Source organism: Carcharodon carcharias, chromosome 6 (assembly GCF_017639515.1).
Source record: "Carcharodon carcharias isolate sCarCar2 chromosome 6, sCarCar2.pri, whole genome shotgun sequence".
In the NCBI taxonomy this organism is placed as follows: domain Eukaryota; kingdom Metazoa; phylum Chordata; class Chondrichthyes; order Lamniformes; family Lamnidae; genus Carcharodon; species Carcharodon carcharias.
The window spans coordinates 23,310,412-23,328,231 of record NC_054472.1 but is presented as its reverse complement, the minus strand read 5'-3'; the positions used below and the strand labels follow the sequence as shown (position 1 = coordinate 23,328,231).

General features: G+C 39.7%; 1 protein-coding gene across 6 annotated transcripts in view; it reads right to left on the bottom strand.

The window, feature by feature from the left end:
- Window positions 1-2,031: 2,031 nt before the first annotated feature.
- The window catches only part of ubr5 (ubiquitin protein ligase E3 component n-recognin 5), a 155,367-nt gene continuing 139,578 nt past the window's right edge, over window positions 2,032-17,820 (bottom strand). For all 6 annotated transcript variants that reach the window (XM_041189352.1, XM_041189353.1, XM_041189354.1 and 3 more), the window contains 10 exons: window positions 16,292-16,436; window positions 16,007-16,137; window positions 15,848-15,908; window positions 14,257-14,435; window positions 14,050-14,134; window positions 13,764-13,919; window positions 11,836-11,949; window positions 5,023-5,167; window positions 3,295-3,380; window positions 2,032-3,121 (listed from right to left, as the gene is read on the bottom strand). In XM_041189352.1, the coding sequence (XP_041045286.1) occupies window positions 2,909-3,121; window positions 3,295-3,380; window positions 5,023-5,167; window positions 11,836-11,949; window positions 13,764-13,919; window positions 14,050-14,134; window positions 14,257-14,435; window positions 15,848-15,908; window positions 16,007-16,137; window positions 16,292-16,436 (1,315 nt within the window). In that variant the 3' untranslated portion in view covers window positions 2,032-2,908. The remainder of the gene's footprint in view (window positions 3,122-3,294; window positions 3,381-5,022; window positions 5,168-11,835; window positions 11,950-13,763; window positions 13,920-14,049; window positions 14,135-14,256; window positions 14,436-15,847; window positions 15,909-16,006; window positions 16,138-16,291; window positions 16,437-17,820) is intronic.

The following is a 17,820-nucleotide window of genomic DNA, read 5'->3' as shown; positions in this document are numbered from 1 at the left end:
TGGAGATTCACTCACAAGGGTGGGCTTATCACTATTCACGGTATCTACTACAACATTCTGCACTCTTGTTGAACATAAAGGATAGGGAGAGTCGACCAACTATTGCAAAAACCTAAAGATCTTTATAATGGGTAGCGGTGGCTATCCAGGTCTTTAAGTGCTCATCTTTGATTCAAATGGAACTCAGAATATTGCCATTGCAAAAACTGCGTTAAGAACTTCAAATAATTGTGCAGAAGATTTTGAATCATACATATCCCTCAGGCAGGAATAAAAGGCATGACTGAAAACCGTACAAAATAAAAAAAGTCTTCCTTAATTTGCATCTTCAACATGGCAATTAATTCATTAATGAGCTAAAAAGGTTTGCATAACCATATCACCTATCTCTTCCCTCAAACATCCCATAGCTCTTTGTACTGTGAAGTGGAATGATTTTCTGGCAAGCATAACATGATCCCATAAGCAGCAAGTGGATGCCTGGCTAGTTAACGTGGGAGAATAGATGTTGTTCAAACAGTGCTGTGGGATATTTAGCATTTTACTGCATCACAAAGCCAAGTTTAATATCTCAAAGGGCAGCATGTGACAATGGAGAATTGCCTCAGTACTGCAATAACTTCTACTTATATAGTCAGCTTGGCTGGTATTTCTTCACATGTTCAAATCCTGCAATACCACTTGAACCATGACCTCCAACTCAAAAGGCAAGTCGAAGCACAAGGCGAGGTTAGACCTTTGGGTTACTTTTAGTACCTGCTTTAAAGATATTAGACAGCCCTTTATTTTTAAGAAAAATTAGATTTAAACAATTTGTATTACTGAAGGATTATTTGACATGGCTTGCCTTATAGATAGCAAATACTCAGTTATGTAACAAATTGTTCTTTAACTGACAATTAACTCAAGTCTCAATGCTCAAATCTAATGTTGCTCACCACATGGGGGGAAACAGTTGCAATCTCTTGCACTCCTGCATAAGACAAGGGAATCTAACAGGTAAGGTCCCTTTTTACCTTTATGCTACCTCCGAAATCTCAGTCTTTAGTTTATTTAAAATATGGTTACAGCTCCTGAAGGTATTAAAAATTAAAACTCTATGTCTCTTACATATTCCCAGGACCTCAAACCATGAAACACTTTACCTCCCCAAGAATCTTTATTCCTTTTTACAAGTTAAAAGCCTCTAGGGGTTAAACAAAGCACCATTTCCCAATTACTTCATCTTCCCTCTAATTCTTTTCAACAATGCTAATGTCAGTATTCAACACAATGTCTGCTTTAAGACTCCTTCAATAAAACTGAGTGCATGCTCCACCAAATATTCTACAAAGTCTAGTCTCAATTTATAAAACTATTCATTATGGTCCATTTAAAGCAAAAAAAAAACACTCCAAATCCAAAGAATTAGAGATGAAAATGGGGTGTGGGGGGTGGAAACGGGACTTTCTTTGGGTAAACAGAATGCTGACACTGCTTTGTAGATGAATGTAGTTTGGACTTCAGCATTGTCATAGTTTTGCAATTTATGAGATGGGGTTGTCCCCTCAGTACGATCTGGTGTCCAGTTAATGCTTCTTGGAGTTTCCAGAGTCAACAATTAGGTACAAATTTCAATCAGCATTAGGTCCCACCGGCTGCTTGTTTAGGCTAATTTTCAATAGTCCAAAGGGATCATTCTACAAGTGGAAGATTGGAGATGGGAAAGGAACTGTTGTTAACATACAAGGGCAAGACCAATATACTTAGTGATGCTCTATCAAGTAGGATCCATATGGTGCCACTTTTCTTCGACTGCATAAGAGCCATATACTATTTCCAGACTATGCGGATAAAAGTAGTTTGTGTTCCTATTAAGTAGATTACAGGAAAGATTTGATTACTTCTATTTTGCCTCTGTTACACACATCAGAAAGTGCTTTAAACACTGCAACACTAATAAGCTGTTGGTCGTCACAAAAGTAGGGGAATAATTTGTAATACTAAATATGCTATTGAAGGAAGCAACAGGAGCGTATGGACTGCAGCAAGTACAATGAACGCAAATTTCTTTTATTTTAATACAAAAATGCACTTTTTCACATGTGCACTGGTTTGCCAACTCTTTGGTACAGTACACTTTGATATTTGGAACCTCAATTTAATAAACCATATTTGTTAAACTTAACGTGATTACCCAAACCAATGATTTTCATAAGTAGTTTGGATAAACAGAAGCATACTGTACAACCTGCGCAATAGCAAGGCTCAGTTTTACATTTTGTGACTGAAATGTACTGTCAATACCAAACTAAATATCCTTATAAATTAACTGAGGAGATCTGTGTACCAGTTTTAGATCAGTTTAACAATGGATTGGCAGAAGGATGAAGAGAATATATTTCACCTCTATTAAAATTAAGAAATCATAACATTTAATTTAAAATTTACCCAATGATGAATGGATGAGGCAAACAAAAGGGCTTTTCCCATCAGGTTTAATAGTCACACACAAAATGTAAAGCATTCTCTTGTTTTATTCGGAATTTCCCTACTTCCCTCTATACAAGAACCTTTGATGAAACTTTTGACAAAGGCAGCAGTGAAATTTCAGAAACATTTTCAGTTCTCCGAGGCCAAATGACCATAATCACAGTGTAACAATACATGATCTGCTGTCATCTTTGGCTGGGGTTAGGCTAACAGGTTACTGACTAGCCAAAGCCTAGGAGGTTACGGTCAAAGCCACTACAGCCTGTGGTTTGGACTTTCAGCTACAAGCCAAATACAGGAATGTTTACCACCACTGAACCTCCAGGTGTGTGACAGCATTAACTTCCATAAATTTTATAGACAAATGAAAAAATTAATCTACAAAACCTGGACCTAGTTATATTATTACACACAATACACACATTTTTATTATACTCTACACAAAACCAAAGTTCTTTGTCTTAATGGCTAGTAACAGTTTTTGTTTGAGAATCTGTTTGGAGGAATAGAGTGGGACGTATAGACGCGAAATGCAGGTGTTTGCAGTTGGAAGATGTTGATCATCAGGTGGTCTAATGGTGATTGATGGCATTGGTTGGAAACCTTCCTCACTGGCAGGTAATGATGGGCTTGATGTCCAGAAGTAAACCTAAAATATAGAAAGAAACCATTCACATCCATCAGCAAACTAATTTCAAAACAAGTCACTCCTCAGTGCTATTTATTACCTGTTTTAATCAAAATTAAATGCACTTTTTCCTGGTTAAAATTTACATTACCAAATTTTCCAAGCCCAATAAAAAATTTAAATTAGAGTCATACCAGATCTTGTCTTTCAGTCATGCTCATCTTCTCCACAATGGACCAGAACCACCGCTTGAATTGTAATAATTTCTCAGCATTTTCCCCTGTTGCAATAAAGCAAGCGTTAAAATGTTACATTCATGTGCCTGGGACTAGCCTGGAAATATTAACTCTACGTCCGAATTGCATAGTCTCTTCCAAAAAGGCTCAACTTAAGAAATCACAAGTGAGAAAGGATGTAACAACATTCTGACTCCTCTGGGGAGTGGGGAGTGTGGGGTGGGGTGGGGGGAGTGGGGGGTGAGGGGAAGAGGGGTGCGACAGCATTATCAATTGCTGGGAGAGAAAAACAATGTCTACAGTACAACTGAGGGGACTACAGTACTGACACAAACTGAAGCATCCAGTGGAGAAGCAATTACATGGGCTTGTGTCGACAATTAATACAATTAAACTCAATTTCAAGGTTGCTCCCCCATTTCCCCAAATGCCTTCCCATCAGGAAGAAAAGAATTCCAGCCAATCTTTCCCAGCAAGCTAGTAAGCTGTACTAGCAACAAAATTATTGTGGATCTGTAGTCACATGTAGCCCAGAGCACACAAGGATGTCAGATTTCCTTCCCTAACGGACACAGTGAACCAGATGGGTTTTTACAATAATTGAGCTTAGTTGCATGGTCACCATTACTGAGAGTAGCTTTCAATTCCAAATTTTATTAATTAAATTCAAATTCCACTAGCTGTCGTGGTGGGATTTGAATCCATGTTCCCAGAGCCATGGGCCTCTGGATTACTAGTCCAGTGAAATTATCACTATGTCATCATCTCCCACTTCACATTTGTTATTCCATACATGACTAGTATCCAACAGTTAAAAAAAGCCTAATATAAAAGCAAAATACTGCAGATGCTGGAAATCTGAAACAAAAACAAAAAATAGCTGGAAAAACCCATCAGGTCTGACAGCATCTGCAGAGAGGAATACAGTTGACGTTGAGCCCGTATGACTCTTCATCAGTACTAAGGAAAATGAGAAATGAGGTGAAATATAAGCCGGTTGACAGGGGTGGAACAGGTAGAGCTGGATAGAGGGCCAGTGATAGGTGGAGGCGAAGAAAAGATTGCCAAAGATGTCATGGACAAAAGGACAAAGGGGTGTTGATGGTGGTGATATTAGCAAAGGAATGTGCTAATGGTGACATTAAGGGTAGAAAGCAGGACGAACAAGTGACAGATTGCCCTAGTGGGGGGTGGGGTGGGGGGGAAGGCATTGAAATAGGCTAAAAGGTGGAGATAAAACAATGGATGGAAATAAACTTAAAAATAATAAAAATAGGTGGGAAAAGAAAAATATATTTAAAAAATGATAAATTATTGGAAAAAGGGGGATCGGAAAGAGGGTGGGGATGGAGGAGAGAGTTCATAATCTGAAGTTGTTGAACTCAATATTAAGCCCGGAAGGCTGCAAAGTGCCTAACCAGAAGATGAGGTGCTGTTCCTCCAGTTTGCGTTGAGCTTCACTGGAACATTGCAGCAGGCCAAGGACGGACATGTGGGCATGAGAGCAGGGTGGTGTGTTGAAATGGCAAGCGACAGGGAGGTTCGGGTCATGCTTGTGGATAGGCCGAAGGTGTTCCGCAAAGCGGTCACCCAGTCTGCGTTTGGTCTCTCCTAGTTAGAAAGCCTATCTGCATTCGTTCATTTCAATTTCCCATATTTAAACAGAAGTAGATCGTTGTTCCATACCAGACTCATCATTGAAAGATGTGTAACTAATCAACATTTGAACATTCACTTCTCCACATCCATTGACCAAGAGCCTAAAATCCTCGGCTGTTAGGTCTTCTAGCGAATTTTTAGGAAGTACATCGAGCAGTCCTTTCCGCATAGCCTATAAATCGACAAACATTAATATTACTGACAGCAATATACATGAAAGTGTACAAACTGCAACATTATAAAAAGCTTATAAATTAATCCAGAAGCAGGTGATTTTAGGGAGGCCTTTACTGGGGCTGGAACCTTGGTTTAACATTTCATTCAAAAAGAGGTACCTGGCAAGGCAATACTTCCTCAGTTTGGCATGTCAGCCTAGGTTACTGATGAAGGGGTTTATAATGATAGTGGGAGAAGTTTACATAGGTAGCCTCCATTTTAAGTGTTGAAATATTAAATGATACCAAAATGTATGGCTTTAAAATGGGGACGGAAACACACTTGCAAGTTGTGGTACAATTATCCTCCATGTTCTGACTCCACTTTACCTAAAAGTAAATCTCAAATCCCTGTGTGCAATGCCATGAGGGGGTCTCTCAGTATATCAAAAATATTGCAAGCAAGGACATCTTGTCCATGGTCATAACTTTTGGTCGTTTGTGTGCGTCAACAATTAGTGGTACTGTGATTTGTTGCTTTTTGAATATAGAAGACTCACCATGGAATCTGAAGTGTCAGGATAGATAGCGGTAGCACATTCCCTCCCAACTCTAACATTTGACAGTTCAAGGCCCACCCTTGGACTCAAGAATTTAACATGGTGTTACGACCGCAGCCAACGTTATTCCTTGAGCAAGCCAAATCTCAGAGGGAAACTTGTCTTCCTGCTCATAACTTTTTTTGTATTTTGAAAACAACGTTTTCAAGGGGAAAAGGATATCCTTTTCTAATCCCAGGAGTATAGAATCCCAGTAACACTTCTGGATTTTAAAATTAAGAGATTTATTAACAAAAAGCAAAAGCACACAAGATTAATATTACACAGTTAAGTCTTACAAAACATTCTCCTCCCCAAAAAAACCCACTTGGTCAAAACACCCAAGTAAACACTTTTAGCTTTTAACCATAAAAATCCAGTAATATTGCCCAAGGCAAAAACTGAGTATATAACACAACTTATTCTCTTCTACTCTGCTATGGAAATCCAAAATAAGTTCAGAAACAGACTGCTTTCTGGAAACAGACTTCTCTGGTTTGAAACTGGATGGCTGCTTCAAATTCAGCACTGAGCTGGACTCAGGGCATCTCCCCCACATGCCAGCCCAACTCAACTAAACATCTTTTCTTAGATATCCTTTTCCCCTTTGGTCTTAGGCTCCATTGTTCCAAGCAGCTCTTCGAACTCAATTTTTCAAAAATATAAAAATCTTTCATGCTTTCCTATTGCCTCTACTTTCAGGTAAAATAAAGTCTAATAACTTTATCCTCGTTTACTTATGAAAACTTTGTAAGTTGTAAAAGTCCCTTGTCACTTCTAAACTTCTTCTAAAATTTAACGCCTGAAAAGTCAAGTCTTTACCTATCACCTAATGCAAATTTTACAATCGAACCTATTTACTCATACACTCAAATTCACCACAGCCTCACATTACAAATGCAGGCATCGAGCACCTTTGTCTTTCATCTCTCTGCTCCCACAGACGAGTTGTCTTTATTAACCTTCCCCCAGTTTAATCACACACACCTTTCTTTACAGAATACTACCATATTTCCCAAAATATTTTTTAAAATAACACCCATCTTCACAATAGAATAAGTTTTGGCATTGTACTGAGGGGATACTGCAATGTCTTACTTGTGGGATTAAACTGAAGTTGGGTCCATCTGGTAAGGTGGGCATGAACACTCAACCTGCACCGAGTTCTCTGGGCCAACATCACCAACACAGATTAAGAGGGCATCATATCATTCACAGTTTGTGGCACATTGCTGTGTATAAATTAACTGCCAGGTTTACTACCATAGCAATTGTGATTACACTTCCAAAGCATTTGCCAATGTGAATGCCTTTGCGACATCCTGAGAATGTGAAAGGGAATGTAGCTTGCTATTCCATTAAACGCAGGATTGTTTGATGTTATGACAAATAAGTGGGTGGGTGGGCAGCAGTTAGTGGTGAATGAGTCCAGGAGAACATGACATCTTGCCACTGATGCCAGGGAAGCACAGCACAGCTCTGGGACCCAAAAACTGGAGGCCTGAGAGAGAGTTAAATGTGGGAGAACAATTAAATTTTCCAGTTATAAAAAGCCACTGCCATGATCCCCATTTATCAATGTCAGAGAGTCAAGGGACTATTGAGGAATGGTGCCGCTCTGCTCACCTGGAGTTCTCAACTTGCACAAGGAATAGATGAAAAGCAAAAAATTTAAAAAAAAGTTCTCTGTAAGTTATTAACTTGCATTAAAAGGCAGCTAGAAGGAAAGATCACAAAAAAAATCTCTGTATTCTCAGGCTGCTTTCACACTGAGGACAGCCCCTCCATCGTGTTGTGTGGCACTACCATGCTAAATGGGATAGGTTTTGAACAGATCTAGCAACTCAAGGTTGGGCATCCATGAGGCATTGTGGGCCATCTGCAGCAGCAGAATTGTACTCGAACACAATCTGTAACTTCAAGGCCTGGCATATCCCCCAGTCTACCATTACCGTCAAGCCAGGCGACCAAACCTGGTTCAATGAAGAATGCAGGAGGGCCTGCCAGGAGCAGCACCAGGCATACCTAAAAATTAGGTATCAACCTGGTAGCTATAACACAAGGCTACTTGTGTGCCAAACAGCATAAGCAGCAAGTGATAGGCAGAGCTAAACAATTCCACAACCAAGGGATCAGATCTAAGCTCTGCAGTCCTGCCACATCTAGTGGCGAGCAACTAAACAACTCACTGGAGGAGGCGGCTTCAGAAATATCCCCATCCTCAATGTTGGAGGAGCGCAACTCATCAGTGCAAAAGATTAGCATTTGCTACAACCTTCAGCCAGAAGTGCCAAGTGGATGATCCATTTCAGCCTCCTCCAGAGATCCCCAGCATCACAGATGCCAGTCTTCAGCCAATTCAATTCACTCCATGTGATATCAAAAAACAGCTGAAGGCACTGGATAGTGCAAAGGCAATGGGCTTTGACAATATTTTGGCAAAAGTACTGAAGACCTGTGCTCCAGAACTCACCATGTCCCTAGCCAGGCTGTTCCAGTACAGCTACAATGCTGGCATCTAGCTGGCTATGTGGAAAATTGTTCTGTATACAAAAAGCAGGACAAATCCAAACTGGCCAATAACCACCTCAAACATCAGTAAAGTGATGGAAGGGGTTATCAACAGTGCTATCAAATGGCACTTGCTTAGCAATAACCTGCTCACTGATGTCCAGTTTGGGTTCCATTCAACTCCTGACTTCATTACAGCCTTGGTTCAAACATGGGCAAGAGCTGAACTTCCCAAGGTGAGGTGACAGTGACTGCCCTTAACATCAAGGTCGCATTTGACCAAGTGTGGTATCAAAGAGCCCTAGCAAAACTGGAGTCAATGGGAATCAGGGGGAAAACTCTCCACTGGTTGGAGTCATACCTAGCACAAAGGAAAATGGTTGTGGCTGTTGGAGGTCAGTCATCTCAGCTCCAGGACATTACTCCAGGAATTCCTCAGGGTAGTGTCCTAGGCCCAACCATCTTCAGCTGCTTCACCAATGACCTTCCTTCCATCATAAGGTCAGAAGTGGGGATGTTCGCTGATGATTGCACACTGTTCAGCAACATTTGCAACTCCTCAGATATTGAAGCAGTCCATGTCTAAATGCAGCAAGACCTGGACAATATCCAGGATTGGGCTGATAAGTGGCAAGTAACTTTCACGCCACACAAGTGCCAGGCAATGACCATCTCCAACAGGTGGGAATCTAACCAACGCCCCTTGACATCCAATGGCATTACCATCACTGAATCCCCCACTATCAACATCCTGGGGGTTACCATTGACCAGAAACTGAACTGGACAGTCATATAAATAAATGTGGCTACAAGAGAAGGTCAGAGGCTAGGAATTGCGCGATGAGTCACTCACCCCTGATTACCCAATGCATGTCTACCATCTACAAGGCACAAGTCAGGAGTGTGATGGAGTACTCCCCACTTGCCAAGATGAGTGCAGCTCCCACAACACTCAAGCAGTTTTACACTGTCCAGGACAAAGCAGCCCGCTTGATTGGCACCACATCCACAAACAAACAGTCCCTCCACCACCACCGATGCACAGTAGCAGCAGTGTGTACCATCTACAAAATGCACTGCAGAAATTCACCAAGGCTCCTCCGACAGCACCTTCCAAACCCAAGACCACTTCCAACTAGAAGGGCAAAGGCAGCAGATAGGAACGCCACCACCTAGAAGTTCCCCTCCAAGTCACTCACCATCCTAACTTGGAAATATATAATCGTTCCTTCACTGTCGCTGGGTCAAAATCCAGGAACTCCCTTCCAAACAGCACTGTGGGTGTACCTACACCACATGGACTGCAGCGGTTCAAGAAGGCAGCTCATCACCATCTTCTCAAGGGCAACTACGGATGGGCAACAAATACTGGCCCACCCAGCGAAACCCACATCCCGTGAATGAATAAAAAAAGCCATCAGGGTTCAGCTGAGCCAGGCCATCAAGAACAGGGCATGGGCAAGTGGGGCTATCTAGGAGTAAGTTAAAATGGTCTCCTATGCCTGAATTACAACAAGCAGAGATGGTTTTGGTGTGGCAGCAACACAGTTCTTTTTGCTCTTGACAGGTTGGGGGTCAGGGTGGGGGAGGGGGGAGGGGTTTAAAATCATCCCTACACAGTTACATAAAAGGCAAAACAATTTTGCTTGGACTTACTGGTAATTAGTGAAGTCCTACAGGGTTCAGTTTTAAGCCCATAACTTTTCACCATTTGTATCAAAGATTTCGATAAAGCTATTCATGAAGGCAAATTATACTAAAAATGTCAGGATGTGGGTGGGAAAAATAGATTCCAAATCTAAAATACTCAAAATTATGAAGAGTAAATAGAGTAAATATGTAGACTAAATATGGAAAAACTATTTATATTGCGAACAGCTGAAGGCATGAGATGTTTGATATCATCCGCCAGTCAGCAATCTCGTAAATGGGGCCCAAGCCATTTGCTCACTGTGCAAGCTTGATGCCAAAAGAGGGCCCAGTCAAATTACTCCGGAACAGTAAGGTATCTCAAAAAATTTGAGCAACAGGTAAAGCTAGCTGTTTCACACTGCTAATGTGTGGTTGCAACACGAGTGGTACTTTCCAAGGATGCTGCTGTCAAGCCAAAAAGAGACATCCTGCCTAAAACACAAGTGTGTAATATGGTATGACTTTCCATGCCAGTGTGATGCCAGGTACATAGGCCGCACGTCCCAATAACTGGCTTATGTTGATCTAGATAAACCTCTGAAAGTTCACCAGCAATGTCATGAGGCTACAACAAAATCAAACAAGAGTAATTATCCTGGCAACACATCCTTGCAGCCAAGAACGCGACACTGTCCTTTCACAAGGCCTCAATTAGAATACTATGACCAGTTTTGGTCCCCTCATGCTAGGGGCAGGTGGGGATATTGATAGAAGCCCTGGGGAAGATTCAAAGCAAGGCCACTAGATTGATGCAGAGTTTAAAAGACCTTAGTTACCACAGGATAGGAGATCTGGGGCTTTCAAACTCTAGAAAAACAAAGGAGATTTAACTGAAATCTTTAATGTATTGGAAGTATTAAATTCGGTCCATTGGATAAACTATGAGTTAGATAGGTCAGGAATGATCAAAGAACACAAGAAAACTGGGAGTATTTCTTTTTATGAAGTCATGGGCCTATGCAACATGCTGCTGGCTTGTATAGATTTACTGCAGCCATTCAAGAGCTCCCAACTGTGGCTGTCATCACAGTGCATAAAATGTAGCTGGGGTATATCTTTCAGTCACTGTAGTCTCCTGTTTGATGGGGAAATTCCTCAGCCCACAGCCAAACTGTTTTGTCCCAATCTTAAATGGCCTAGTTGTTTTCGCTTTTACTTGTCTTTCCCAGGCATCTGAGGGGCTGGTTTGTGAGAGTGAGATAAAAAGATGAAACACAGTGTGCAGCACAACACTATGGCGCAGGTTTGATGACCAAGCAGACCTTTTCCTGTCCATCGTTTCTATACCTCTGCATAGCACAGAAAAGAGAACACTTAACCCAGCATGTTTGGACTAACTCTTTGCTACACAAATCCAAGATTAATGCTAAGACAGTTTTCTGGTGCTTCCTAGATTATTTTCAGGTGTCAGATGAAAACACCTCCTGGGAGATTACGTAAAGATGTGGGGCGGGGAGGGGAAATGTTGGTGCAGGTAGCTGTCGTTGATTTTTCCTGTGCTCCTTTTTCATACTTAAGCTTCAGCTAATCATTCTTTACACTTGGCAGGGATAACATTTAATTTATGGTTACTGCAAAGGATTACTTTGTCAATTGCTATTGCAAAAATTGAAGAAACACCTGATATCAGTATCATGCTTATTGCACAGTGAGCCCAGAATAACATGTAAATCCTTTTTATAATCTTGGGACTTTCCAATGGATTTCACACCATTGAGCAAATCTCATTAATAAGAATCAGTGAAACAGATTTTCTCTACAACAGAAAGTGTTTCCATAGCACTGTAACCAATTTGCTTTTTACTGTGGTCTCAATGAATTGACTTTATAAGTGATCTTTCCAACAAAAGCAACAAATTTGCATTAGAAATAGAGGGACTCACATGAAGAGGCTGCTCAGCAACCACCAACATTCGATACTCCGCATATTTCCTGACATACTCGTAAACATTCAAAGGAGTGACTGGGATATTGGCTCCACCGGGAACAAGTTCAACCTGCAAAGAAAACAGCCTTCAGAATTTTTATTTGAAATCAGCAAAATGCTCCATTTACTGAAAAATCAGGTTAGCAATTTACGATGTTTTTAATCTACAAAAGCACTGGATCAGAATGCCTTTCTCTTGGGCAGAGTAGAATATTTTTGCTTTGAACAGTGATAAGGTCTATAGCTTTACTTAACAATGGAAAATGACTATCAAGTAAGAGTCTTTTAATCACATTACTTTCACAAAAGAGCCTAAGCAAATCAATGAAAACAAAATAGAAGAAGCATGTGTATTGTGGTAAACTTTGGTGTTAGCTGTGAGTACAATTTATTTAATTAATTGACTATAAACATGTTTTTTCTTCCTTATCCTCTGAACATTACAATTTCCACATTAAAATTAGTGGGGTTGCCATATAATTAGGAAGGGAGAAATAAAAAGTATGAGCCAGTGCATGTTCTGAGCACCTCAAGAGAAACACATGTAGCATGTGATACACTGATTCAGCAAAATTGTTCCACTGACTGCAGAGGAAGTTGTGCAAGATTCAACCATCCCTCCTGTTGTGCAAGCATAAAACTTGGGCTAAAATTGGGCACCCTGGTGCAAACTATGCTTTGAATTATTTGTGCCCACTGTCCAAATCTGCATCTTTGTGTGGCAGCAAAGCCTTGCAGAGAAGAACCAAGCTTTTATATCCAAAGTACGTTGACTTGCCTTCCGTCAAAGAAATCAGCTGCATTAAGCTCTTGTACTGAATTTGGTACAAGCTGCACACTTCGATGAGGTGTACAACAATGAAGGTCAGGAAAGACAACAACTGGTAGCTGATAAACCACCTGCATGTTGATGAATTTGCCAGGCCAGCAGAATCAGAATGCTACGTGACAGAAATGAGCCATTTGGCTCCTCAAGTCTGCTTATGTTTTTCTTAACATGAAGCACTTGGTCTAAAAATACTCTTCTGCTCACACACAAATCCTTCATCATTTAAAATGAAGCCTTTTTGAAGAAACCAATTCCCTAATATTACAATTTTTAGACTCTGTTTGAACAGTTAGGGAGAATTCCATTCTAACCTCCCATTAATTTTTTTAGGGCAACTTTGTTAGGCAAGTACATCAAGGGTTATGGAACGAAAGCAGGTAAATGGAGTTGAGGTGCAAATCTGCCACAACAAGTAACTGAATTGCAGTGGAGCTCGAGGAGCTGAATAGCCTACTCCTGCTCCTTCATTCCTGTTATTTTAAATTTGTATCCTATCATGTCTCACCAGCCAATTGATTGCTTTTTACTTCAAAATAACTTTAATCTTGCAGAGCTCTATCCAGTCACAGAAAGTTCTCAGATTGAAATTAAAAGGCTCAACTTCTTCCATCTATTCACTCTTGTAATATTTTTATCCTTGGCAAGATCCTAGCAATCCGTTGATTATTCTACATTACTTTTAGAGTCTTGTGCCAAAACATTCCAATTGTGCCCCAAGGTCTTGCACAACTTCAAATCCTGGCTTTTTATATTCCGTGTTTCTAGATATGAAAGCAAGAATTCTGTCTGCCTGGAAACACTTGTGCGTTAGAAGCACTTGGTAAACTACAGTGAACATATCCTAAATAATGCCTTTTACAAAATCATGCCAAATTAACAGATAGTGCTATCAGACAGGGCTTTTAAAGTGATCCTTGATATATATGTGGCACCTGCTCTCTATAGTAACTCAAATACAAATGCGACTTTCAGAAAAAAATTCATGTTCTTATTCATCGCCTTAAAATTGAACTAAATTTTACTAATGACAAGAAGTCAGTGAAAAACTATCATACCTGCCCTCCACCTTCTTCCTTACATAGATCAATAGCAAAAGCTAAGTCCATTGCTGCGAAGACTGCATATGCATCCTGGCTCTGAGAGGCGAGGATGAGTTGGCGTAAACTTTCATACATCACATGATCAAAGAATGCAAAATCATGCCAATTCACCTAGAAAAGTTAAGAAATTATTTTCAAAATCAAGTGAGGCACTAATGCTTTATATCTATTTTTTATATTATATATGTATAAAATATGACAAAAACACCAAACAATGCATTCAATAGAAGTCGACACTTACTTTTCTTCCTAGCAGAACTTTAATAACATGTCTATTTAGGGTTATAGGGCAGAGTTCATTTTGTAGTAGACATAGACCCAATATCCTGAAAGGAACGTAAGAGTATATTAATGACCTTAAAGTACAAATTGGTAACATCCCAACAACCAAAATACATTCACAATTGCTAGTGGTCTAACTTCAGAATATTGTTGCATCTGATTTTACCTGCCAATATTACGGAAACAATTGAGGCGTGCTTCTGTATTTTTGCCTGGCCTTGGTGAGTAAAATCCTCGTTTTCCAGGCTGGTAGAAGAGAGGTGCATTGTCATCACCATCATCTGGCTCATCCAATTCCATATCGACCACACTTCGACTCGAGCCATGTCGTTTTCTAGTGTCCTGCTGCAGACCAATTAAAAATCAACCACAACTTTTAGAACCATCAGTTATAACAGGGCTACATATTTTCTGGCTAATTAAATTCTTGCTTTTCTCTCCTCTGCTGCAGCAGAACCACAAAACAAAATAGTCCAGGAACTTAAAGCAGCGTAGGCACAGACCAATAACTCAAACATGTTAATACAGATGACTTGGATATTAGAATACAGAGTAAAATTTCAAACTCTGATGATGGCACCAAACTTGGGGGAGTGGCAGACAGTGAGGATGATATCAATCAAATGCAACATGACAGATAGGCAGCAGAATGAGTGGACAAGTAACAGATGGAATTTAATACAGAGGAGTGAGAGGTGACGCATTTTGGCAGAAGGGATAGGGAGAGGCGAGATTGACTCAATGGCACGTTATATTATGAGTGTACAGGGATAGAGGGACATGAATGTTTATGTACATAGAGCTTTGAAAGTTACAGGACATATTGAGAGAGTTAGCAAAGCATAGGTGATCTTGGGCTTCATAAATAAAGGTATGGAATACCAAAGGTAAGAAAGTTACGCTGAAGCTTTATGAAGCTCTAGTTAGGTCAGAACTAGTTCTGATCACCAGACATTAGGAAGGATATGAGGGTCCTTGAGAGGGTAAAGAGGGAATTTTCCAGAATGGTTCCAAGGATGAGGGGTTTTTAGCTTCAAAGTTAGGTTGGAGAAGCTGAGGTTGTTCTCCTTGAAGCAAAGGTGATTGAGGGAGGATTTGAGAGAAGTGTACAAGATTTTGACAGGTTTAGATATTGGAGACAAAGAAAAGTTGTTTCCATTAGCTGATGGTACAATGGGACACAAATTTCAATTTTTGGGCAAGAGATACAGGGAGAAGTGAGGAAGAGCCTTTTTATTTTTTTATTTTTACACAGCAAGTGGCAATAGCCTGGAACTTGCTGCCTATGTGGAAGTGGAGAGGATCTATGATTTAAAAAGGAAACTGGATGAGCATCAGAGGGAAAGAAACTTGCAGGACTACAGGGATAAAGCAGGGAATGGAACTGACTGGACTGGTCTACAAAGAGTCAACATAAACTTGATGGGCCAAATGGCTTCCCTCTGTGCTGTGACGACTCCATGATTTTGGAAAATAAAATAGAACAAAACTAACATTGGAATTCAAACTAGCAACTGCTGGCTGCTGTGGTCAAAAATTTAGTTTGTTACCCACTACTGAAGGATTAAGAACAATAAAAACTGAAGAAAACAAATATGAACAGGGAAGTCATGCAAAAAATATAGTAACATAGCCAGATAATAGTACTTATCACATACTTTTCATTATGGAGCGTTCTCCTTCACTGTAACATTATCACTATCCCAGTCCCAAATGCAAATGGTTAGACTTATTCACAAAATGCAATTTTCCTCTACCTGAGATTTATCTGATGAATCTAGCAATCCTAAGTCCAATATACTATCAGCACCATTTTCCCTGCAAAAAAGAAAAAAAGAATGCACTATTTAGTGGGCCACATTTTAAAACACAAAAGCAGGATTAGCTAGAGTCATAATTTTTCAAATGTATTTTACCTTCCATGTGCAATGATGAGTTCCATGGCCTCATCAACTCTTGCTCTCAATGAGTCTTCACTAGCTAGAAGCAGCAAGAGCTGTGCAGGTGATAATTCTAGTAACATTCCTGTAATTTTACTGGCAAATGCCTGTAATAAATAATTTCAATCAATACATTACAACTTTTAATCCAAGTTAAATTTACATAATTTACTTTGGAAGATTTTCCAAAATAAACCCAGCCTTGATCAGAAATCTAGAGGTAAAGATTATTACAAAATGCATTGACTTTACAGTACTTACTGGCTGCATTGCTTGAACTCGAGGATACAGCCGCTCCCCAAGTGCTTGTCGATGGGCTGGCAGTGGATCTGGGTCATCGCTAGGATTTCCTTCTGATGCTGGCCGGAAAGGTCTAGTATCTATGGAAAGCTGCCTTCTTGATTCCCTACAAAATTGAGAACAAATACTAAATTTACTAATTGCAAATTGCATTATATTTGAACAACTAGCCTCAGAACATTTGTACTTGCATTATTTCTTCAACACACCACTAAAACTAAAACTAAAAACACAAGTGGCATCATCCTTCTACTCTTGATTATTTAGAAAGTGTGGAAATATACCCCCAAGTAGCAAAATCAGCACTTGTATTCTTTCTGTATAGAATACTATACACTGTTGCTCAGTTTAAAAAACCTACAGTAACACTAACTTAAAATCTGGAATAATTCGTTATACATCTTCACAAGTTGAGGTGGAAATAAGCTATTCAATTCACTGACATCTTTTAGAGTCCAATCTGATTATTCTGTACAGCATGCGGAAAACGTGCTAAGTTTATTCAATACTTTGTTGTTATTTATATTGTAATTCTACAGCACTAACATTTTATTGGCTTAGGTGCATGTCAACCATTGCATAAAGTGGATGGCGGTGACCATTATCAACTGGCCACTCAAAAATTTAGCTGGACAATGTGGAAGCTGATTAAATGTTTTGGATTTGCGATTACAGCTCCAAGTACTAATTTGCTGTGAGTATATTGAAATGTTCTGAGTCAATTTAATCACCTGCAGCAGATTTGTTAACAATTCAGAAAATCAGAACAGTTCCATGCTTTGGATTTTCACAAACCCTGATCATAGTGGCATAATCCAAAAAAATTGATCGTCATCTTAGAAGTTTGAACTTCAAATTTTTTTTCCAAAGTCAGTGAAGCACATTTTTTTTTTTTTTACAGATGCACTAACCGTTCCAGCAAACATACTTCAAAAAGGAATCTGAATTAACAGGTCATCATGTATCAAGTTTGATGACAACTAATTTCAACTGTCAAGACAGCAACTCTTAAAATACTCAAGAACAGTACTGATGACGCTCCATGCGAGAAGAACATGGATGTGTTGAGGAGGCAACAGATTGGATGATAAATAGGAACGATTTTTAGGTTTAGCTGTCAAAATTGTTGTGGGTAAAGGCTGTCTCAAACATAAACTGGGATTGAGTTTCACCGAACTGGTGAAAACCAAACTCAATTTACATCACAGATGTAAAATTCTGCCAGGAAACTAAGAAAACTATTGTTACATGTGTTCAAGCTGCAGTGCTATAATATTGCTTTAAATTCATTTAAAATAGGATGACAAATGCAAAGTCACAAAACTGTTTAGTGTTGAACCGTATACTCCGTAATACTCTCTTCAATTAGAGGACTGAATGTATATTTAAACCAGAGTAAGATCCAACCCCTAAGCTAAACAGCTTTGGTTAAATAAGACAGGAAAAGGGACAGTATAAAAATGAATCTCTCATATATATATAATTAAGAA